This window comes from Trachypithecus francoisi, unplaced genomic scaffold (assembly GCF_009764315.1).
Source record: "Trachypithecus francoisi isolate TF-2019V2 unplaced genomic scaffold, Tfra_2.0 Lachesis_group17, whole genome shotgun sequence".
In the NCBI taxonomy this organism is placed as follows: Eukaryota; Metazoa; Chordata; class Mammalia; order Primates; family Cercopithecidae; genus Trachypithecus; species Trachypithecus francoisi.
In genome coordinates this window covers 71,631,648-71,657,596 of record NW_022681462.1, presented here as the reverse complement: position 1 = coordinate 71,657,596, position 25,949 = coordinate 71,631,648, and the positions used below count along the sequence as shown (strand labels likewise).

At 38.1% G+C, this 25,949-nt stretch overlaps 1 protein-coding gene across 4 annotated transcripts in view; it reads left to right on the top strand.

Annotated features, from left to right (window-relative positions):
* Positions 1 to 25,949, top strand: part of CRIM1 (cysteine rich transmembrane BMP regulator 1) — a 197,108-nt gene that overhangs the window by 117,409 nt on the left and 53,750 nt on the right. For all 4 annotated transcript variants that reach the window (XM_033176052.1, XM_033176053.1, XM_033176055.1 and 1 more), the window contains 2 exons: positions 5,603 to 5,785; positions 8,196 to 8,393. In XM_033176052.1, coding sequence (XP_033031943.1) covers positions 5,603 to 5,785; positions 8,196 to 8,393 — 381 coding nt within the window. The remainder of the gene's footprint in view (positions 1 to 5,602; positions 5,786 to 8,195; positions 8,394 to 25,949) is intronic.

Genomic DNA, 25,949 nt, shown 5'->3' with positions numbered 1-25,949 from the left:
AGTTCTACTGTAAGTAAAATGCTATCAAACAGCATCACATGCTGCAAAGAAATCTTTCATGAAAGGAAGAGTTAGTCAATGTGGCAAACTTCATTGTTGTGTTATTTAAAGAAATTGCCACAGCCACCCCAACCTTCAGCAACCACCATCCTGATCAGTCAGCAGCCATCAGCATCAAGGCAATACCCTCCACCAGCAGAAAGATTACTATTTCCTGAAGGCTCAAATGATCGTTAGCAGTTTTTAGTGATAAAGTATTTTAAATTAAGGAATGTACGTTGCTTTTTAGACATAATGCTATTGTATACTTAATAGACTATAGCAGGAGTGTCCGATCTTTTGCCTTCCCTGGGCCACATTGGAAGAAGAAGGATTGTCTTGGGCCACATGTAAAATACACTAACACTAATGATAGCTAATTAGCTTAAAAACACACACACACACAAAAATCTTACAATATTTTAAGAAAGTTTACAAATTTGTGTTGGGCTGTATTCAAAGCCATCCTAGGCCTCCTGTGGCCCGCAGGCTGCAGGTTAGACAAGCTTGGACTACAGTATAGTGTTAACATAACTTTTAAATGCATTGGGAAACCAAAAAGTTCATGTGACTTGCTTGAGCTGATCTGGAACTGAACGCACAATATCTTTGAGGTATGTCTATCACCATCCACCAATCAGTGTAGTTTGGTAGGCAGTAGCATATACTAATAGTCTATATTACAAAATTCTCTTTTAGGAGTTCTGAAATATGTTCAAGAAGAAAGGGAAGATTCCAGAACTTAGAAACATAAAGTTTAATTTTTCAGACACGAAACACATACAAAAATCACTAAGAAGGCACTTCTGTGTTTCATATTGAGAAGTACAAATTACACAGTAAATTATTTCTTCATAACCCTTTTCTCTTCCACGTCTACTTAAATCATCCTTTTGTGGAGATTGTGGCAATCTCCACACTGTTCTGAGATTCACATATACCCCTGATAGGTGAAGAAGTAATTGGTCATTGCTCCTCAAAAACCACGGGTAGCCTTTTTGTCATATACTTTTATGAAGAGCCTCTATAAATCTCTCTGAACATCAAACAGATTTCATTGTGTTGTGTGACTTTTTTCACCCTTAAAGATTGGTTGTGTTTCCAGGCTGTGTTTTTAGGATTCTCCATCTTTCTCACTTCCACTCCCTTGATCCTTTTGCTTTTGCTAGTGAAGCCTAAGTGCCACAGTTGTCTCGTCAGTCCCATCCCCTCCTGTTTAAGCTTTTGCACACCCTACCATAAAAACAAGTCCACCTGAAGCAGCTTTATTCATAACCAGAACCTGTCCTTCACACTTCCTCAGATCTGTACCAGGGTTTGTGACTTCACCCAGATGGTAGCTGTGGTTGATCAACTCAACCAAATAATTAATATTGATTGGTTTATTACTTTTTTTTTAGTTTCCATGGATGGTCATTTTGTTAGAGTACGGTATTTTGCCTCGCTCCACAGCCTGCAAATTTAATGTATAAAAGTACTGCATTTTCTATGATTTTGGAACTTATAGTCTAGCTGCCCAGTTCCTTTCAATCCCAACTCGGATTAGTTAGCTAAAAGTATATAGAAAAATTCTGAGATACAGTAAGATGATTCTTTTTTAACATTAATTTTCTGAAAAAGTGTTGTATCCATGTAGCACTATGGAAGGAGTTCAAATATTCACATGTGCTGTGTGTGCACACATAAAATCACTGTTTGTCTCGTTCATGTGAGTCTAAGCAAATCACCTCATCTCTTTAAGTTTCATCTTCATTATCGAAAAAACTGGTATTAATAATACTTGTTCTGTCTTCTTAGAGGGGTTGTTATAAAATAAATAGAAAGTAATTGTCCTCAAGTGCAATGCAAATGCATATCCTCAAAATGCAGTGAAAGTATTTTAGACATGCAAGGTGACATATTAAATGATTTGGGGACGGACACAAGAGCCCATGAAAGATGGGGATATCATCGTCCAGCTTTCACCAGCAGATTGATCAGGGCTCGTCACCTCAGGAGAACTTTCTTCAGCTTAGGAGTACTTTTTTTAAAAAATAGCTTTAGGAGACACCATGTAATTTGCCAACTTAAGTTGTGCAATTCTGTTGTTTTCAGTGTGTGCTCAGAGTTGTGCAATCATCAACACAATCAATTTCAGAACATTTTCATCAAGCCACCAGAAAACTCCTGAACTGATTGCGGTTACTGCCCATTTTCCCCCAAAGCTCTCAGATCGAGGCAACAACTAATCTACTTTCTATCTCTATAGACGTGCCTATGATGGGTGTTTGATATAAGGGGAGTTATATAGTATTAATACGTTGTCTTTTGTGACTGGCTTCTTCCACTTAGCATAGTATTTTCAAGTGTCATTCATGTTATATTGCATATCAGAACTTCATTTCTTTTTATGGCCGCGTAATATTTTATTGTATAGTTACACTGCTTTTTGTTTATGTATCAGTTAATGGATATTTAGGTTCTTTCTTTTCTTGGCTCTTGGGCTGCTAGGAACATTTGTTTATAGTGCTTTTATGTGGGGTATATATTTTCATTTCTCTTGGGTATATACCTAGTAGTAGAGTTGCTTGATGATATGGTAACTCAAATTAAGGAACTCCCAAACTGTTTTCCAAAGTAGCTATGCTTTTACATCCTCACTAGAAATCTATGAGAATTCCAGTTTCTCCACATCCTCATCAGTACTCGTTACTATTTTTTAATTATATCCATCATAGTGGGTGTGAAATGGTGTTCATTGCAGCTTAGATTTGAATTCCCCTAGTGACTAATGATTCGAGCATCTTTTCGTGTGTTTATTGGCCATTTCTGTCTTATTTGAAAAAGTGTCTGTTCAAAGGTTTGCCCGTTTTGATTACATTATTTTTATCATTTAATTATGGGAGTTCTTGGTACCAGTTTTTTAAAATCAGATACATGATTGCAAATACTCTCTCCCAGTTTGTAGGGTTGTCTTTTTACCTTTTTGATGGTGTCCTTTTAAGTCCCAAAGTTGATGAAATCCAGTTTATCTGTTTTGTTCTTTTGTTGCTTATGCTTTGAATGTCACATCTAAGAAACCACTCCCTTATCAAAGGACACAAAGATTAACTCTTATGCTTCCTTCTAAGAGTACTATAGTTGTAGCTCTTGTATTTAAATCATAACTCTATGATTCATTTTGAGTTAATTTTTGTATATGGTATGAGACATAGGGGTTTCTTCTTTATTCTTTTGCATGTAGATAATCCAGTTGCCCCAAAAGACTTTCAACCTCAGGCCTGGCGCGGTGGCTCACACCTGTAATCCCAGCACTTTGGGAGGCCAACGTGGTTGGATTACTTGAGGTCAGGAGTTCAAGACCAGCCTGGCCAACATGGTGAAACCCCGTCTCTACTAAAAATACAAACATTAGCTGGGCATGGTGGCATGCACCTATAGTCCCAGATACTCAGGAGGCTGAGGCAGGAGAATCACTTGAACCCAGGAGGTAAAGGTGGCAGTGAGCTCAGATCATGCCACTCTACTCTAGCCTGGGTGACAGAGTGAAACTCCATCTCAAAAATAAAGACTTTTAACCCCATTGAGTCTTGACTGTCTTGTCAAAATATCTGTAAATGTGATAGTTTATTTCTGAACTCTCAATTCCATTGAACTATATATCTATTCCTGTGGCAGTACCACATAGTCTTGAATACTATAGCATTGTATTATGTTTTGAAATCAGGAAGTATGAGTTCTCTAACTTTGTTCTCTCTTTTAAGATTGTTTTGGCATTTCTGAGTGCCTTGCATTTTCATATGAATTTTAGGATCAGCTTATCAGTTTCTACAGAAGAGCCAGCTAGGAGTTTGATAGAGATTGCATTGAACATGTACGTCAATTTGGGGAATATTTCCATGTAAACAGTGTTGTCTTTCAATCCATGAACACGGGATGTCCCATTTATGTAGGCCTTTTTAATTTTTTGAAAATGTTTTGCTATTTTCAAAATACAAGTTTGCACTTATATTATTAAATTTATTCCTAAGTATTATATACTTTTTGATGCTATTGTGATTGGAATTTTTTTCCTCATTTTCTGATTGTCATTACTAGTGTGTAGAAACACAATTTGGGGAGTTGCAATTGTACCCTGCAACCTTGTTGAACTTGTTTATACTTTCTGATAGTTTTTTAGTGGATCCCTTAGAACTGTTTATATACAAGATCATGTCATCTACAGTTAGAGATAGTTTTACTTCTTCCTTTCCAATCTGGATGCTTTTTATTTATTTATTTTTCCTCTTTGCTCTGGCTAAAATTTTCACTACTATGTCAAATTGAAGTGGTGAGAGCAGACTTCATTGTCTTGTTCCTGATCTTAGGGGGAAAGTACTTGGACTTTCACCATTAGATATGAGGTGAGCTGTAGGATTTTTATGGATGCCATTTATCAAGTTGAGGAAGTTCCATTCTGTTCTTAGTTGGTTGAGCATTCTTATCATGAGAGAATATTAGATTCTGTCAGATGCCAAAAACTGTGTCTGTTGAATGATCATGTTGCTTTTGTTCCTTATTCTGTGACATGTCATATTAACATTAATATTTTTGGATGTTAAACCAACCTTGCATTATTGGAATAAGTCTCACTTGGTCGTGATGTGTAATTTTGTTTATATGTTGCTAGATGTGATCTGCTAGTAATTTTTTTAAGATGTTTGTGTCTACATTTATAATATACTGATCCGTAGTTGTGTTTTCTTGTGATGTCTTGGTGGGAGTTATTTTAAATCAACTAAAATTAAAGAATGAATGTAGGGAGAATGTTTCAAAGCAGAGAAAAATTTGAAAATCATTGATATCATGATGAGACTTCTAAATATGGGACTATGAGTCCTTAGCAGAACATAACCCTGACGCACAGTGGAAAGAGCACAGGGTTTCAGTTGAAGAGCTACTGTTTTTGCTGTATGACTTTGAGTAAACTACCTGAAATTTCCTCACTTTTAAACTCAGGATAATGATACCTATGTCAGACCTTCATTATGGGGATTAAGTGAGGTGACACATGTAGAGAGTATTTTGTTAAAGGCCAAACACTATTAAAATTATATGTGTTTATACCATATATAGAGAAAAAGAACCTAAGAGAGAGCACTGGAGGAACCGAACATCACCACTTCAAAAAAGACGGTAATAAAAGTTTTGAGGCAGAACAAAACCTAATATGGAGGCAGGATCAGTCATTTGAGGTAGACAATGATTTAACCAAACAAATAGAATCACTTTAAAGCACATACCAAATATGTGAGTGTCATGGTCATAAAGTTTACCTTTGTCTAGGTTGGAAGGAAGTCAGTGTAGATTTTACTAGGGGGAATTTCTGTTCCTTGATGTAAACTGGGTAACAGTGTGTTTTGTTTACTTTGTTTTCCTTCACTTTATTGTTTTCTGTTACATAAATTTACATTGAGTTTAGTAAATTTCCATCAAATTATAACCTCCTGCTATTAGAAATTTTCTAGCGGCTGTTTGAAAAACATCAAAGGACACAACTAAAAGATGACTACAAATATGCTTTGTTTGTTTTAACTCTTTTCAGATACAAAGCCAGCCTGCATATTTAACAACGTGGAATATTATGATGGAGACATGTTTCGAATGGACAACTGTCGGTTCTGTCGATGCCAAGGGGGCGTTGCCATCTGCTTCACTGCCCAGTGTGGTGAGATAAACTGTGAGAGGTACTACGTGCCTGAAGGAGAGTGCTGCCCAGTGTGTGAAGGTAAGAAAAAGTGCTAATTGCAGATTAACAGGAGTATGCATGGTATAGAGTTCTGAAATTGAAGTTGTCCTAATTCAGTCTTATCCAAAAGTAAAGGAATGTTGAAGTTCCTTGTTTAGCCTCTTTTAGGACACCGTGGTCTGTCTTCTAGCATGTTAAAGCCAGGTAGAGTGTGTAGAAACACTTCCCTGAGGGAAGCTATGCCTGAGTGTAGATGATGGGTCACATCTTTCCATGTCCCGGAGCATGAGATGTCCTGCAGTTGTTTTCCATTCCCCCCCAAAGTCCTCAGCAAGTCCTGGGGCAAAGCTTTATCTTCATCCTGGCATTAGAGCTCACCACCTGCTCACCTCAGATTGCTCCGTTAGGATAACACGGACCTCACCCTGACAGTCTCAGTCTGCCGGCCCAGAGAGGAACTAACCCTGCCCCTGTCGCAATACCCAGGCCTCTCCAGGGAGATCAGGGACCTGCTACTGCTTCTCTGAAAATATGTGGTGGTTCACATGGGGTCATGGTATCAGGTGGCGGTGACACCAGCTCGAGGCCCAGCCAGGTGTCAGGTGTGACTCTCAGGAATCTGCTTTCTCTGGATTCCCCTCTTCTCTCCAGGAAGTAATATGTTCATGTTCTTTCAGCAGGTTGCATCTTCCCATCACTGATGTTCATAAATAATAAGCATTTCAAAACAGTTGCTCTGAGTATCACTCGCTGCAACCCACACATTTTACAGGTTAGGATGTTCAAGTTCAGAAGAGAAAAGTCACTTGCCTGGGTTTACAATGCAGCCATTAACAATAACCCCATGCCTGACTGTGTCTGTAGTGTTCTTCGGACAACACAACACTGTTTCCCCAGAAAGGAAGGTCATGTGAGCCTTTCTGTCCTAACTGGGCCCCAGATCTTCAATCTAAAGTCTCATGTGTTAATCTTATGCCTGATCCCTGCACACAAAGTGGGAGGGCACAGTGTCATGCCACTTTCCATACTTCCTCATTTTCATAAAATTGTCTCCTTTTGATGTTTGAACTGTATTTGCCACATAATATTGATCTGAAAATGTTTAAAGTATAAAAATTGCATTCCTAACATAGTTCGTAACAGTGAGTCCTTTTCCCTATTAGAGGTTGTTTTAGCCACCATAGGAGAAAAGTAGTTTATTTTTTAGGTGATGTTGACAGTTAAAGAGAATTACTTCAAATTTTTAACCTTCCTAATTGATTTGTTCCCTACCTGCCCCCAGTCTGTCATAGTTCTGAAACGGAGCAGCAGTTGATGCTGTAAAAATGTAGATACGAACCTCTGTGTAGTCATCATAGTTGTCTGGGCATGGATGCGGTTATGTCTCACTTCCTGGAATTCAGATCCAGCCTCAATGTAGAAAAATATGTATCCTAATATTTTTTACACAGGAATTTAAAAAATCTTATCTTGCTCAGGTCCATTGACCGCGTCCCTCTCTGGCAGACTGCCTTCCTAACGCTGTGATGGCATTATTTTAAATGTTGACCTTCTAACTAACTTTATTATAATGCCCTAACTATGTCCTTAGAATAAAGACGACCAAACTCGAAACTGTCTGGATTCCTCTCCCAACACAGCAGTACTTGCTTGTTGAAGCCAGTTTTTTATGTATTTCTGAGAAAGAAAATTGAGTAATTTATCTAGTTGCTCTCAATAGACGGATAAGTGAGGGTTTCATACGCAGTATTTATATCCTTGTCAGTAACCTCAGAAACATTTCCTTTTTTTTTTTTTTTTAACAGTAGCTTTGGCTACTTCTGCCTCCCACCTGGGGCTGCAGCTTAGCTTCACAGCTTATGGGAGAAAAAATGGCCTAAGTTCACAGCCCTCCTCCAAGGCAGTGACCCATGGTATGTCTAGACCAGCCTTGTCATGAACAAGGCCACAGCAAGAGCACTGTTGCCCACATGGTCCTGCAGGCACATGAGATAGAGTTCTAGAAGTAACAGTATCACTGTAATTTAGACAGGGCATTGTTCCTTCCACTTTACAGGTAGGGAAACTGAGGTTTGATAAACATTTATGTCTACAACTATGAAGACATTGTCAGAGCCTAATATGGATTCATGTTTTCTAATTACCAACCCACAGTTCTTGCCACAAAGCTTTCCAGCTTTACAGAGTGATAATACCTGCACATTGGTTTTTAGACTACGGATCCTCTTCTCTGGCACTGCTGTGTCAGAACGAGTAGACATAAATTCAATGTGACAGCTGTTTTTGCATGCACCCCCAGAGACTCCTCATGCAACCCTGAGCTTCTGTTGATCACAGTGGGAATAGAACTGCTGATGACTAGAACCCAGGAAAAAAATGTCTCTGGGTGCAGGCAGAGATAAGATTTAGAATATGCTCAGTCTAACTCTGAACTTACGTTCTCTTTTAGATCCAGTGTATCCTTTTAATAATCCCGCTGGCTGCTATGCCAATGGCCTGATCCTCGCCCACGGAGACCGGTGGCGGGAAGACGACTGCACGTTCTGCCAGTGCGTCAATGGTGAACGCCACTGCGTTGCGACCGTCTGCGGACAGACCTGCACGAACCCTGTGAAAGTGCCTGGGGAGTGTTGCCCCGTGTGCGAAGGTAAATCTTGTAGATGCTAATGAGTCCCTGGCGAATGTCTTGTGTTGGAGAAGCTTCTACCAGTGTATGTTCTTGTTTGTTTATTTCCTCTGGCATAATGTCTGCTTCACGCTGTTACTAGTTGCCGACAAATTGATCAAACAGCTCAAACTAATCATTTGAGGGAAATGTTGCACATGTAAAATGAGAATAGTGTGGTCATTATTTTGCCATTGCAAATATGTGCATCTGAATACTTTACAGTATAAGAATGTATACATTTTAATTAAGTTCGCTTTGAGCCTAATTAACACCCAAAGGTCAACCTAACAAAATGAAATTGAAAATGAGACCGATGAGTCAAGCTTAGCAGGTTTGACTTGTGACGCTTCCATAAGCCCAAGGGTTCTGGCAACTAGAAGGAAAGACTGGAACCATCAAAGGCAATTTGCACTGCCTACTGCCGTCACCGAGTATCTGTTCTACTTCTCATATCCCAATGGCTGTGCCTTTGCAATTCCTGTAGTGCTGTTATTTATGTTGTGGTTACCTGCATTTGCTACCTCTCTTCTTGTTCAGTGGAGGGAAGCCTGAGGCATCCTGGACTAGTTTTTCTGTCCTGACTCCTATTCCAGCTCATTTCCTCCATTCTGGGTAGATTCTCTGCATACTTAACTCATGTCAGTCTTTAATCTTATGTCCATGTCTGTTAGTGCAGACAAGGGTTTGAATATTTATACAGACATTTCTAATAGAGGGTATCCAGCATTAAGAAGTACATTTGCATAGTAAAATGAACTAATGTGGGTCAAAAATTAATTCGTGTTGAAGATGGATCTTTCTAGAATTTCTAAAAGCAGGTACTGAAAAATGGACTTATCTTTCCAGAAAGTCAGTTAAGTAAACTAAGTCTTTTAAGTACAAAGAAATCTTGTGCTTCCACCGAAATGTTAATAAACTCAGACTCCAGAGTTTGCCTGCCTAGATTCATCAGCTTCTGAGGGGCTAGACTTGTTAAAGACCTTAAAAATCATATAAAAGTTTAACCTTGAGGACTCGTTCTATTGACATCACTGATTCCTTCATCATTACTATACTCAGAGTGCAGCTGCCACGCTCCAAAACTTTATAGCTTCCAGATGACCAGTTTTGTGGAAGTCACCCACCCCTTCATGTATATATACTCCTCCCATTCCCTAAAGGCAGCATTTCAGTGCTGGAAAAAAAGAGCATGTAGAAATACATATAATGGTCGTATAGTCGGCTTTACAGGAAAGGGTGCCTTACTGAAGCAGATGAAGATAAGAATATCTGTCCCCAAGAATTAGGGACAATCTATTGTCAACTTGAAATATTTAATTACGAATATTTGGGACACACTGTAAGGAAAATGAAAAGCATAAATTCATAATCCAGTAAACATTAGCCTTTTAACCTCATGGGTCTTGTGTCATAAATTCAAAATAAAACTTTAAAAACTCGTTAAAGAATAAAAGAGCCTTTCCTCTGGAAGTAAATGAAAGGAAGGCTGATCCTTTTGCACCCATCTTTTACATTCATCAGCATATCCATCACGAAGAGTGAAGAAGGAAGGCAGTTGGTGAACAGGTAAATATATATATAACTCATTTATTACCATTTTCTTAGCACACATTGATGTTTGGGTAAGGAGTGAATCTTAGTATAGTCACTTAGAATTTGGTATCTGCAACATCTGCATGGAGTTGTAATCTAATCATCTACTGTTTGAAAAAAGTTAGTTTTGGTGAGCCATTAATTTCAAAAAATTAAGAACCTCCTGGAATTCAGATATGACACTGGACACAAAGATAAGTAAGAGATAACCTTTAACTTTGAAGAACCTATTTAGGCTGAGTTTTAAACCAGGAGAAAGGGAATATCCCCGTTGAGGTATGGTGGGGTAAGTGCATCACATTTGTACCCAGTCTCATTTAACCTTCACAGCCACACTGCTGAAGCCTTTATTATCCATTTTGGAGATGAAGACATTCAGGTTTAGAGTAATTTAGATCATTTCCCCCAAGGGTGTAGTTGCCATTGTGTGGCTGAGTGAGGATCAACTGAAGTCTGTCAGGTTCGGCTCCATTTGTGCTTGCTTCCCCTGCCCCACTCAGCATCCCAGCCTGACTCATGCCCTGCTTCTAGTGTCCTCACCCATCTCTACTCACCGTTGGCTTTTGGTTCTGTTGAGGAGTGATGGCAGTCAATGGGGACAAGGGAGGAAATCATTTCCAGTTTGAAAACTACTCCAGGTATTTTGAGTGTGGTCGTCCACCTGCTGTCTCCTCGCAGTTTGAAGACCTCAGGGGAAAGATGCCTTTGAGATGCATCCCTCAATTCACTTCTAGAGCCTCAGGTCTGAGCAGCCCCCTCCACCTCAACAGAGTTCAGCGTCCTTGTCATTGCAGCTGTAAAGTTCTGCTGGTCTTTTTTCCTCTCTGTCTCTTTCATGCTCTGGCTCTCATCTCTCATCAAACCTTTCAGAAGATTCCATTTTTTGGTTCTCAGAAATAATTTATCTTGCTTTTCTTGTTTTTGTTTTTAACTTAGTTGAGTAGTGAGTTTCATATGAATGTATTTACTCTCCAATAACGCTTTCATTTTAAGGTGTATTAATAATAGGAACACAGATTTTTTTAGTATAGGATTAAAAAACAGTGCACAGCTTAAGATAATGAAACTAAAGGGTTATTTATGGCTACTAATAATAAACTTACAAAATAACACAAGGTGAATGGATCTTACTGCTTAGTTTATAGTCCAAGAAAGTCTCTGGGATCATTTGAAGACATTTTTTCTCAGCAGTCATTCAATATCATACTTAAATATAATTTCAAATGATTTCAGAGTAGCAAAAGGATTGTATGAAATTAGAAAAAGTGCAAGGTGTTAATGTGCAATAAATAAGCAGTCACCCAGAAATAGAGGAAAACCAGAAACACTGGTATTTACCTAGTTTATACACACAGTACATTCCTCTGTGCACAGTTGCATAACCAGTGTTGGCCCTTACCCTATTAGCTACAGTCTCTAGGTACATAGTCAGAGTACGAAATTAGATGAAGGGACCCCACACAAGGATTGTGGTTTTAGATTCTAAGTAAACTAACAGCATCACTAAATACGGCGTGTTAGGACCTCCAAGGAGGAAGAACCTTATTGTGGCTGTTGTTATTGGAGACACATACCTTCCAAATGACAAGATAATGTGCTTTTTGGTTACTCCCAGAGGACTAGGGACGTGAACCTGGGGTCCTTAAAGACTAGGCTGTTACTTGACAGCTGACTTGATTCACAAGTACCTAAGTGCTTTTTAAATTGGCACTTAAGTACTCTCATGATGAATTCTTAGCAAGTTATTGTCAACACCCAATTCAGGTATACAGATAAGCCTTTCTAGTCTGTAACTGATTATATTCTCACATTTTGCCTTGTTGGATTTTCTCTACATCTCTTGTTTATCTATCTCATTATTTGTATTTTCTGACCCCTGTAAAGAGCTAGGGTGGAAACATGTGGAATAGCATATAAAGTTTTCAGTTGAAGGGTATACATAGAAAACATGGCCTTAATCTCCTTAAAAACTAAAAGCGAAAAAGAGATGGGACAGCAGAATTAGGTCTTCATCTGTGTCTGGCACCATTGGACCACTGTTATGTGTAACCCTTAATGACAGTAGCTAACATTTCATACTATTGTTATGTGTCAGGTTTAACTACTTTAAGAGGAGCAACTAATTTGAGATCCTCACAGCATCCCTTTGGTATGGGTGCTGGCATCCCAGTTTACCATCAGAGAACACAAAGTTCAGAGGCCATGTAATTTGCCCAGGGTCATAAAGCTCATAACTGACAGCATAGTGTGTCCCCAGGACCAGACCCTGCACCCTGAATGGACACTGCCTCTGTGCTGCAGTGCATTACACCCTGAAAGAGGCTCCATGCCCATGTAAAGAAAGAATTTGGCATATTCTTTTGAATCCTAAAACAACATCGGATACGTAAGTAGATGCTCAAAAATTTTTAATGAGTAAATAATAAGTGAGGGCAGTGAGGAGGAAAGAAAGACTGGAGCAGGAAGTCCCAACCAGACCCTTCTTGCAGATCTTCTTTTTAGTTGAGTGAGGGAGGAGGCCCTGATACAGGGTTACCTTAACCAGATCGTCAAAAGCTGATGGCCATGGGACCCCTGATCTACCAGCTGAAGGAAGAATAATGTCAGGGTACTTATCACTGAAAAGACATTTTGAGAACATAAGTAAGAGTGTTGTGGAAGTATGTGACATGAGGTAGACCAAGTAAGAGTGTTGTGGAAGTGTGTGACATGAGGTGGGCCCACATGTCTACAGGCCAGTTGGACCAATTTCCTGCACTGACAGTTCACCCTTCTGGAGGGCTCAGCTCTGGGCTCCATCCCTGTGGCAGCCTCATGGGCCTTCTAAGACTGATGTGTACTCTGTGGTTTGTTCTCTCCCAGTTCAGCCCCTGAAGTCCAGAATCACAGAGTTTAAGTGGGGCTACCGAGACACTCTAAGGCTAATGCTCGCTGCTACGTTAATGTACTGTTTTTAAGATTGCATGGTGTAGGTGCCACTGCATTTCAGTTACTTACACGGACAAGGATTTTTTTTAATCATCATTAGAATAATTTGCTGATTTTTTTTCCAATGATACCAAGTATAAATGCTGCCGAAGGTGATTCTTAATATCAGAGGGATCCTGAGGACAGGTTGCCATTTCCATTAGAAATCTATTTTGCAACTGAAGGTAAAATAAGGTATCGGGGAGGGAAGTTTTGGCTATGTGACATCTATAACATCCCCATGATTACTCAATAAGAAAATTCAAGAGATGTGGACAGGTGTGTGGCCAGCTTAGCTGTGACACCTGATGCAAGAGATTAGAGCTTCATGGGGACTTTGAAGTCTTGATGTCAGACCTGATCTGCCCTCTCATCTTGGGCTGTGGCTGGACCCGACCCAGGTGACCACTGTGACCTGAGTGTTCTTCAGGCCTCCTTATGTGCACCATCTCCTGCAGGGAGGAGCTGATGATTTTGATGACCTTAGGGATTTTGAAGCCAACACCAGAGTATCACTTTGCAAGAACTAGGAACAACTTAGGTAATATTTTAAAAGGTAGCATTCAGAATTATACTCAGGTTGCCAGTAAATAAATTCCATGCTCGACGTTGGGCAAATGGGTAGTTTCCCCTCTACTATTTCTGTCTGTCTGAAAACAAAGCAAAATCCATGTTCTATCTCTGACAGGAAGTCAAAGAGTTATTTGTAGATTGTTAAAGCTGGATGAGAGGTATATCAGAGTCCATAGTATTCAGTATTTTTTAAGTTTTCTTCTTAATAAAAAGTTAAAATTGCTATTTGCAGCCATATTATCAGATACCCAGCTGAGTTTCAGACCTAATAATTCTGCTAACCTGGACTTAACTCTTGAAGTAGAGGATAAATAAGAGATTCACTGTGCATGGATTCTTTCTAACTTTGGGTTTAGGATGGAATGTGGTTGAACCAAAAAATCAACTATCTTTTTTCCTGCCACCTGGCTTTCTTGGATTTCTTGACTTAGGGAATCCTGGTCCTACTTGGGATAGTGTTGAAGATTGAATGTCAGGCATGTCTTGACCTGTGTGGATTTAGTAAGCCACTTCAGTCTCAGCTCACCCAATATTGTAAGTTGTACTCATCTAAAAGACTGGAGTTCTGTGAGCTGTCAAATGTACTGTCTTCTTCATCAATCCCAAATTTATAGAAGCACTATATTCTCTCCCTGAAGGCTGATGACATAGCTTGAATCAAGCTGTCCTTCTAATGAGATTTCCACTGGGCTGCCAGAAAAGTCTGTACCAGGCACATATCTGGGTGGGAATTCTTTGAAACTAGAAAAAATGTTTCCAGCCCTGCCCATAATGCTTCCTCACTGAACAGTATCTCAAATGATTAAGCTACTGCTTTTGTGGCACAGAGTCAAACATAGTTTGGCTGACCCCGAGAGGCAGTGAAGTCAAAGATGCCATAGGGTCACATGTTATTAACATTCTGGTACATAACAGGGATCAAAACTCAGTTTATGGGTGGTATTGCTTCAGTGTCATATACTATGCTATTATTAGTAAGCCAAGAATAATAAAATATTCGTAATAGCCTAAAGACTGTTAGGCATGTGTTTTATCCTTTAACTCTAAATGTCCTGGAGACTGGTTCCATAAATGGAAATTAAAATATAACACAGTCTATTTTTTGCTTGTCCAAATAAGGTCATATGTTGGGTTACCAATGCGTAGCAAATGACCATTTGTTAACCTAGGTCTTTAACATAAACATCAGAAATTTTCAGTGATGAATATTGTCATATTTTGATTTTTATTTGATCATTTAAAATATCTTTAGACATTTAAAATAAAGCTAGAATATAGGTAAAATGAATGTAAAAGACATTCATATCCAGCCTTAATATATCACTTTCAAGATTTTGTGATTTTTCACAGCTATATAGAAATATGTACATTATATGAGTGGCTTTCTTTACATGTTAGATCCACCACTTACATTAATAGTTAAGCAAGTATAGAAATAAATGTTGTAGAAGTAAATAGAGAAGAAATGGTTATTCTTATACCTAGAAGTTCTGCTGCTGGTTCTCCAAGTCCAGCATGTCTTTGCTTGTGTCAGTAATGCCTTGTACTTTGTACTTGATTTTGAGTAAGGCTGCCATACTGAACCAAGTTTTATAAATAAAAATGAAGGTTGGTCTTATACTCTTAATTTGTTAGATGACCAAACTGATCAATGCCTTAAATGTTCAGAATTGTTGAGAGCTAATTCTGAAACACATGATTAGAAATTCCTCTGCCCCAGAGTTCAGCTGGTATTTCCCTATTGAAGTGGCGTGCAAGGGGGTGGGTTGCCCTTTATTTCCTCTGCCGTCTACTTCCCATACCTAAAAGGGTGTTATTGCTGGGAGTCTCATAATTTTCCTACTAAGACAATAATTGCATCTAATAGATCAGACTTGGGCCTGCTAATTTTCATCTAATCAACAGAGGCAGGAAAACATAGTCTGGAATGCTAACTATGTGAATGAAAAATATTTAGTCATTCTTGAAATGATAGGAATGTTTTTCCAACAAGCTTAAATAAACACAATCTCTTTTGAGACTGTGCTAAACTTTTTTTGGATGAGACAACTCTTAGGCAACCAAACAGAAGTTAATGAAGGTTATTAAGAGACATGCCCTTCAGAAAAGGCTTGCAGACTTTAAAAAGAAAAGATTCCATCTTCTTTATGCTGCAGCCATTGATAAATAGCAGGATTGGTTTCCTTTTAGCTTTTGTCTACCCAGTAGAATTTAACATTTTAATTAGTAATCATACTGCCCAACGTTTAAAAGATACCATTTTACCTAACATGGCTATATTAGACCATCATCTTATTTTAAAATCCTCATCTCCTCCTACTGTTTGCCTCAGTTCCAAGGAATTGATTGGACTCAACACCCTTGTATTTAAAGCACCTGATTACACTTTCCTATGAAGCATGTTTGTTTATTCCCACCAATACAAGGTCCCACCAGATAATAAAATTATTTTTAAACATACTAAAATGTACGTATTCAAGTGAAGTGTTTTTCCTTTCAGAAGTTATATGGGAAAAAATGTATACTTACTCCAAGAATACAGTCGTTCAGAATATTTTTGGTGCCTCTCTTTTGAAACTGACTTTAGAGATCATAGAACATCCTTTTGAATATCCTCAGCTTTGTAAACCCTTGACTTTGAAGATTTGTTAAACTCTAGGAAATAGCCAAAGTCATTTATGTTGAAGTCTGGTTTAAAAAAAAAAAAAAAAAAAGAAATGGTGGCCGATGTAGCTGAGTAAAACTCTTTAGAGGAAGCAAAAAGTGACAGTAAAATAAAGGCACTTTGTCTTCTATGACATAGTAATTTGCTCTGAGAACAACTATGAAGAGGTTTCAAATCGAATTTTAACATGAACAGCATTTTGGCATAAGAATATAGCCTCTAAAAGTGAGTACTTTTATCAATAACACTTATTTGTAAGTATAACTCCTGGTGTGTTTATTAAAAAAAAACCAGTTCCCCTACTACATAGTATTTTTATGACTTTTAGGGACTAGAGGCATATATTAAAATGGTCATATACTGTATTATGATGTTTTTCTGAAATTGCAGGTGTTCTATTCCAACTTTTTTTCAAATAAATTAGACTAAAATAATTTGCCTATAGAAACAGCTCAAAATAGATGGTGATTCTAATACAATTTATTTTTAGTATTTTAGTTATCTAATACCACTTCTAATTATACCAGACTGTTTCCTGGTATAGTCTTAAGTATATCTTATAAAAACAAAATGATTTCACATTGCTTAATATATGAGGGTTAGCACTGAAGATAGTGAAAAATCCAGTGAGCCACTGTTAAAGCCCCATTAGAACTTTTCTGTGCTATATCTATCTGATTATTGAAGATACAGTGTCACACAAGCATATAAAACATCTGTTGCAATACCACTTTAAAATCGTAGGACAGATTGAAAGAAGGGGAATGTCCATTAAAGAACGCCTCTTGCATTTGTGTGTGTCTCCCCATCGCAGGTGGCTGATGAGGTGGTAGGAGTGGCATCATATCCACCTATCAGCCACCTGCCAGGGGACTCAGCAGTGCCAGATCTTAGTCCAGGGGTCATACCATCAGTTTAATCTAAATTTGACATGGGATGAGCAATACGGGACATTTAGCATGTTTCTGAAATTTGCCGGAAAGCATGCATTTTGTTTTACAGTATTTTGAGTTTAAGTTGATTAGTAGTTTGACCAAATTTTTACTTACCATTTATATCTACAGAACTGTTTACACCTCAGTGGAATTTAACTTTCACATCTGAGAGATTAGCTGGATTTATCTGGTTTGTTTGAAACACAGCCCAATTCAGGTATATGGACCATTTGAGATCACAGAATTTAAGGCTGGCTGCCAATAAAAAGGTGCAATCCAGGGCTCCAGCTCTTACTTTGCAGCAGCATAGTGAAACACAGCTAAGAATCCTCAAGATCCTAAGGCCAAGTACTTGATCCTTGTGGACCCCGCAAATCATGTAACTTTCACATTGGCTGCTGGAGCAAACCGAGAATTGATTTGCAAGCCACCACTCAACCAGCACCAGAACTCAAAGCATGGATTCTGTGTGCTTACCTCATCCCTGCCCGCAGCTTACTCTTTTCTACCTAAAATTTACCTGGATCCCCATTTCCTTACTTTAAAAAAGTATTCATGATATAATTTGAGACTTGCCTTGAATCTATTATGTAATCTAATGAGGTATATTTATATGCTGCTTTATGTATATTCAGTGCCTATCCTTTGCCTGTGCCTTTGTGCCTTGCATGGTAGTCGAATCCCCTCCGTTGGCCTATCAGTAGGAAGACATGTTGTTTTTCACTTTAATTGAACAGCTATTGCCCTGCATGTCAGCTCACTTTTAAAACAATTCAGGGAGTCTCTGTTTGTTAGGGAAGCTATAATATGTTTGGAGATAATAAGCTATCCACTTGGGATGACCTCACGCCTTGCAAACTGAGAGGGTCGGCAAGCTCAGATCTTTTCAAAGCCATAAATCTCTCATCCTTTCTGGGAATCAAGTTTTTTAAAGATTCCATGGAGATTTTATGTCAGACGAATTCCACAGGGGGGTGCTTCACAGTCCTGTGACAGAGATACTACGAACACAACTCATTGCTTGAGAAGCCTCTACATTTCTTGTTATGAAAGTACTGGTTGAACTTTCTCTTATTGTTGACATATGTTTGAGACCCCTGACTTCCTAACACTGAGATTTGCTCATTAAAGACAGTTTTTATAAATAGGTCTTCTGTATCTTTCAACTTGAGAGTGGCAGAAACACTGGCAAAGATAAAAAGTAGTATAAATGATACTGTGATGAGTTTGCCCTTGTCCCTAAAGATCTAGCAAGGACCCCATCATGAGAGAGGAAGAACGGGGGCCAGGCACACAGAGTCATTGTTTCAACCCACATTGGATTAGCTGATTACTAAGAGATTTCTGTTCTCTTGGAGACATCATAGACATAGTCAAAATGTAGAACAATGATATCAGACTGCTACTCAGCAAATGTGAAAGGCGCAACTGGCTGGTCACTAACATGCTCCAAAGCTTACCAGACCATATGAAAAGACAGCACAGACCCACCCACCATCTCACATGCTTTTCATGTTGTCAGTGGAGATAGAAAATGATGCTTAAGTTACAATAGGCAGGGTTCAGAATGCCGAACCAATTGCCATACCATTTATCAGCTGAGCATTTCAGGTCTGTGAAAGGGCTAATAATTCATTAATTAGCCATTACCTGAGACCAGTTATAGCTCTGAGCAGACAAGATCAGCATGACATCAATAATTACAACAACAAGTAATGTTGTAGTCTTTTCTTGACAATCTTGTTTGAGCATTATAGGAATATTGTAAGATAGAAATAATGAGTATTCCCATTTTCTAGAAGCCCGGAGAGGTCCATCATAACCTGTTAGCCTAATGAGAGAGCAGAGACTCAAGCTATGTTTTCTGACTCCAAATCCATGACCTTGGCATTGCTTCCCAGTGACCCCCTTCGTGAGAAGACGGGGGATGAGGAAAATCAGATGGTGAATATCAAAGTACTTGATCATTGTGGCTTAGATTCAAAAGCCAGTCTCTCTCCTGGCCTCATCCCCATTGCTGAGACCCAGTTACTGTTATTCTGAACTCTGTGGCCCAGCCTTTGATCCCGGGTTCTTCTCATGAGCCTCTGACTGGAATTTTGACCTTGCCGTTTGACTTCTGGGAGAGCTGGATCTGTTGTCTGCTTCCACTTGTTCATTCCTGCATCCTCCCACCTAGGGACATTACTCAACCCAAGAGCCCTGACCCACTCTCCCATCCTGTCAAGCTTGACCTCTGCCCATTCTTGTTCATATCCATCCAAATTCTAGGCCCCAGGCCCTAACCATTGGCACTTAAGCCCCCACTGAGTAAATGAGCTGCTCAGCCTCCATCAGTCCGCCAGGCACCAGGATATCATCACCAGCACGTGTGCATTCTGCTCTGCACTCTTCCTTTTCTTTCTCTGATTCTCGTCAGTGTCTAATTAACTCAGTTGTCAGTTTGCCAGGCAGTCAGCAAAAGTGCCCATAACTTCACGCAGTAGAAGATGATCTCCTGAGTTGAATGACTGCCTAGCTGTTTTCAGGATTATTTTAATAACCCTTTTTATTGGGCATCATTAAGGAGTAGGGTAGTTCCGGAAGTGAATTCTCCAGGTAATTAAAATTTGGGATGTCAGATCTTACATGAAGAATTTTGATGTGAGGCCTTCCATAATACTTTGTGTACTTTTGTGCCTTCTTAAGGCAAAGATACAGATCATATTTTAACCCATCTCAGGAAACCGAATGTCATCACTGAGTAATCTCATTTTGGACAGATCTGGGGATTTGCACTCTATTTTCACTATTATTAAGTGTGTCAGGTTTACAGCAGCCTTCAGATCTGGCTTTCTGCTTCAGTGGAGCTCATTTATTGTGTACCTCCTATGTGCAAAAGACTGCCATAGTGATGTGGACCCTAAGGAACTTACTGTCTAATCTTCTAAAAGTTAGAAAATTAAGAGATACAGCCTCAGGACAATTTTGAATGGGAGCTCTTCTTTGCCAAATAATGTACACAGACTTTAGGTGCTTAGATGTCTTTTTGCCTTTTTGTTCATTCATTGAGCAGTTCTATAGACCAAACTGTGCTAGGTGCTGAGGTTATAAACAGTAAATGAAGTATTGTCCCTAACATGCAGACCCTTCCTCCCTGGTTTTCAACCGTTTCCCAGAAGGCTAGGTTCCAGTTACCAAAATTCTGACCGCCTGACCCACCCTGTACAAGTTGAAAATAGCTACCTAAATGTGCACACACACAAACCCGCATACCTATTAATATAACACATTATTTCCAGTTAAAGTCTACCAAAATATAATTCCTGTGAACATTAGCAATAAAAAGAATAAGCCTAAAATGTAAGACAAGTATAAAAGATCTAGATTCTTGGAATCCAGTGATAATTTTGTGAGCTGTCTCAAGCTGGATTCCTGGAAAAAGATACCCCACTCTATATTAAAAAAAAAAAAAATTTAATTTGTCTTTTGTGTTCTTTTAATAATCTCAATAATACTATCATCTTTTCCTATTAAATATGGTTTTGGTAAAGGAAGAAAAATATTAATATGTTTAACAGCCAAGATTCCTTGGGAAAAGCATACAAAATTAATAAATAGGTCTAAAATAAATATATGGTTGCTTCCCTTTCTGATCGCAAAATAATACAAATCTTGGGAACATTTGCACACTATTCATTTTAAAATAAAATAAACTGCACTGAGATAAATACTTCAGAAATTACAAGGATGTAGGTGTTGTTATGAGAAATGTACAAAGGGAAAAAGGATAACCAAATCTGTAGTGGCTAAAAGAATTTGAAAACTCCAACCGTAAGAGACTTTTTTCCATGACTTAATGAGGCTTTCTTAAGTACACATTCAAACGCCACGGAAATTCCCACTTCCAGATTAGGGAATTTTTATATCTTCAATTTTTTTTTTTCTTATTGTCTGCTTTAGTAGCGTTTTCCCTCTAGCTTCATTTGGGAAAATTTCATCTTCACTGTACTTTTCTTCCCAAGATGCAATTATGTTGATAGTTTGGTGATTTATTTGAAAGGTGTTCTGACCAGTTATGGCTCACATTTGAAAAGCATCTGTGTTAGCAGCATGACATACGAAAATACAGCAAAACAGACAAGCTTTGATGCTCTCTTGGCCAGCCTTATCTCCAGTTTTATGGCCCCGGCTAGGAGACCTGATATATTTAGCCATTGAACTGCCATGTAAAGTCAGTGACATTTTGGAATTTTCCTACTCATTGGATATTCACATTGCTTAACCAAGTTCAGCCCCCTCCAACCCCCCAATCTCTGCCCAAAATAAAAAAATAAAACTACCTTAAGAAAGAGTGCCTGAAGTAAATCTGAAAAGAAAGCGTAATTGTTCATTTTTGTCTCTCATAATCAAATAAGCAGGCTTGGGAATTTACAGAGAAGAGCTATGTAAAATATGCAAAGCATTATTAAAGCCCAAAAGAAGTAATAAGAGAAACGAGAGACAGATAGGAATTGTTAGCTTCATTTATCTTATTACTTCTACTTGAATTTTTTTTTCACTTATGAAGAAATGTAAGAATGTATCTGTCTTTAAAAAGTACTTTTTCTGTAATCCCAGCACTTTGGGAGGCTGAGGTAGGAAGATTGCTTGAGGTCAGGAGTTCGAGACCAGACTGGGCAACATAGTGAGACCTCATCTCAAAAGAAGAAGAAGAAAAATAAATAAAAATGAAAAAAAAAAAAAAAGCATTTTTTTCTGGAAATTTGCATACAAAGAGGTTTTTCCAGAAAGACTTTTCTTAGTGTGTGGGGATGTGTGTGTATGAATGCATAGGAACGGAGGGTGCTGGCAGACAGCTGCTCTCCACAGCCAGGCCTACAGTTCACCAGAGGACAACACAGTGAGGCAGCAGTCCTACAGACAATCAGAATCTAGAAACAGAGTTAATTACCCTCCTGACAAGACAGTGCTACACACAAACCCAACAGGGAGGGCTGTGTATCCCTCCGCAGTTGTACATTTACAGAGTCACCCACCCATAGTCAAGAGCTGCTAAATGGTTGTCAGCTTTCCCAGGGCTTCTAATCAGAAAGAGTGCTTCATACATTTCTCAATGGAGATCATTAATATTATTTATGAGAGAGAACTAGCTCATAGTAATCTATCTAAGAACCTTGTATGGATTAATTCAAAACCAGAAGTTCAGTGGAGTAACACAGATTAGACAGCAAGTTAAAAGCATCTATTAACATTGTCATTTAAGCTACATGTACCTGAAATATAAAAACTATTATATTGTTTCAGAAGTGAATATGCCTAATTATACATTTAGAAATAACAGAAGGTCAAAATATGTTCATTTTTATTGTTCTCCCAGAGTTGTTGAGCTATATAATGTGAGGATAAGACTGATCTAAGAACTTTATACTAGCGTCTTAAAAGGCTGAATTTGAGTTTCAGCTTCTTACTTCCTTGGCCACTTTTTGAAGAATTTTTCATAAAATAAAATAACAAAAGGCAAGAAAGTAGAGAGCTTAGATTTGCTTAACACATTTATAACACCTGAATAACCGAATATATATTTATGGTCTAGTACCGTGGCCTTGAAGTTAGATTCATGATTTTCATTTTAATTTTATATTTTTAATCAAATTAATTGTGATCCCCGTAGCTTAATTTCACCATTGAATAGATAAAATTGCTCCTAGGAAATATGTGAACATCAATATAAAATACTGATGGTGTTTTTCAATAACTTAGTGTCTGAAGCTCTGTAATTTGTAAAAAATACTAACATTTTCCTGGAAATACTTTTACTGACAAGACATCTGTTAGGCTTTTTAGGATATGAAAGAAGTAACCCTAAATTTTTAGTAAATGTAAAATGAAGAATCAGCATGTGTTTGTTTATGTTATTGCATGTTATAAGATACTTTCTGTCAAAATTTTCTTCTCTTAAGACTTGGGATAAGAATTGGTGGCTGAGCATCTGCACTCCTGACAGTCCCAAGGGTTCTTTTAAAAATAGCTCTTCTGGACAGTGTAAGGTGCCTGGAGGGTCTCTAAAAATTGTTCAAGAAAACAACAGGTTGAGGAGAGTAATGTTTCCCACTCAGATGCTGAGTAGGAAACAAGCAAACCGGATGTAGACATAACAAACACCCATTTCTGTTCTTTATTGCTTCTAGGCTCAAACTATTTCTAGAATTCTTCTCCACAAGGAAGCTGTTCGAGGGTTCCCTTTAGAAATAGTAGTAGCCAAAGACAGTGAATTCCTGCTGTTTCAAGCCTTCTTCCTTTGGAGGACATTAAGGTATTTCTTTAATTCCTCAGCTGATTCAATACAAGATGAGATAGAATTTCAGGGTGATCCTATAAACAGTACTTCACTGAATTTCCCCTCTCCAAAACCCCACTTTTATGCAAGCATTTCATCATTCTCCTAAATCTAAGACCATTTATCTCCTCTGAAAGAGGCCTACTAACACATACCTACCCAGCCAGTTTAAAGGGGGACAGTTTTCTTTGCTCCAAGCAACAAATATCACATACAGGGATGCATCAATGCCTCCAGGGGATCACCATCATCCTTCTAGAAAGGCATGTACTCTCTGACACACAATTTCAGTGCCATACCCCATGTAATATAGGAGCACAGATATGTAGTATTTAAATGAGAATCTTCTGGTCTGCAGACCAAAACCCGACAGGTATTTTCCATATTCAAAGCACTGTTGCATAGACTAGAGAAAAGTCTGGGATAATAACAATTCCTGATGAACAAATTTCAGGATGCTCTAGCTTTTAGACAAGCAGAATATATGTTTCACATACTTTGCTGACACTCCCTCCAGCTTCTTTATTTTTTTTTTTTTTTGGATGAGAAACAGTCATACTGAGATACTACTATGATTCTAGATTCTTTAAAATCACCTCTTCTCCCACCAGGAACTCTCTTAGATAAAAGCTATGTTAAGAATCTGACCAGCTCTTGGTCATTATTCTTTAAGAACCATAAATATAATATTGATTTGAAATGCCTTAATTCAGGACGGTGTCAAATATGTCTCACTTTGGAGTCAATTATTTAGCATAAGAAATTGAATCTCAGTTGTTTCGTGTCACTTGTTTCTCAAAAAATCTCCCTGATATTAGTAGTAGGACCAGTTCTGATATTATATAATAATAGATTGGACTGGAAGCAAACTCTCAAATATGTTTAACAATAATATGAGATTTTTTTCTAGATAATTTATAAATAGGTAGATAATCTGTATACTTACAGGTCATATTTTTGTTGTAATGTTGTTCTCACAGAAATCTAACTACTCTGGATATGGCCTCATATGATAAGAAACCAAGCACTAAAATGTTGGGAGAATGATGAAAGGCAGTAGACTGTAATGTATGACTTCAATTGAAATGCCAGGAGATAACTAGTTGCCTACAAATGTGTTTATTACAACTCAACGGTTACTCCAGTGAGATAGGATATTAGCAGTAAGGACCCAAGAAACATGTGTTACCACCCGGAAAAAACCTTTAAAATTTGTTCCAGTTTGTATCTGAGTAGGAAAATGAGATGTATTTGTTAAATGTAATAAAATGAGATGCCAAGTGTTAAAATGTCTTTTTAAGAAAACCTAGACTTCTAGCTATATTTAACATATCACAATGACTATTGTTGTGTTCAGCCTAATCTATCGAGGGGAAATTGAATGGTTCTAAAGTAAATTGAAAGTTTTCATGAATAAAAGATTTTGTTGTGTTTTTCTGTGTTTAATGTTAAATATTGAGGGTGTAAAAATTTGAAATGGCTATGCTTCCCCATTTCTTTCATCTAATATAGGTCATAAGTGAATGGGAAAATACTAATTTTAGAGGCACAAAATGATTTTTTGCTTCTTGCATGCTACAGCATTGAGGCTTGGAAGGTATCCCATAGGACTTGTTTTACCTGAAATATTTAACACACACATTGTAACACCAGCACATACTGAACGACCCTTTCTTGCAATTTTATTTGTTCAAGTGAGCAAAACCTGTTGTGCTGAATATTTTAGGAAAACATTGAACATATTTCCTGTCCTGGAGAAATGTGTGTTACATGTACATCTGTGACTGTGTACGTAACTGTTGAAGCCATTTGGATAGATTGGCTTCTATGACTGATGGGGGCTGCCCAAGTCCGCATTGTGGTTCTGATCCTCAAACAACCCAGTCCATTTGTTCCTTTCACTTTCTAGCCACAGATCACAACCTTAATCTCATGTTAATCATAATATATTTTAAAAAAAAAAAAAAGCACATACATCACTATTGAGAGCAAATATCATTCAGAGGTAGAAGATCATCTTTGTAAAAGTTAGACAATGGATTCTCTAAATAAATCCCTAAAATTCACTGCTGCTAAAATTCCATACTATCCTATGATGATTACACATTTTTCAGGGTCAGTTTAATCTTCTTCAATATATACTTTTTCATAGTGTATTTTCTGAAGGCAAAAGTTTCTCATAAATTTCACATCTTAAATGTAAGTAAAGAATAGAAGATTTTGGTATGCGTAGATATACTTAAGACACTTCTTTACCCAATAAGCTGTCTGGGAAAGCAGTGTGCATAGAGTTCAGAATTCTTCCCTCAACTTTGGCCTAATCACTCTAGAACATAGAAGTCCTTTCTCACTGGGATAACCTGTGGTGGGTTTACTTAAACCTGACACTTGCCTTCTGCTGTCTCTCATTTTTGTGGTTAGAGTAATTTTGACAAAACATTGGCAGTCCTTGGGACTGAAGATTGGAATCGAATCATTATTTG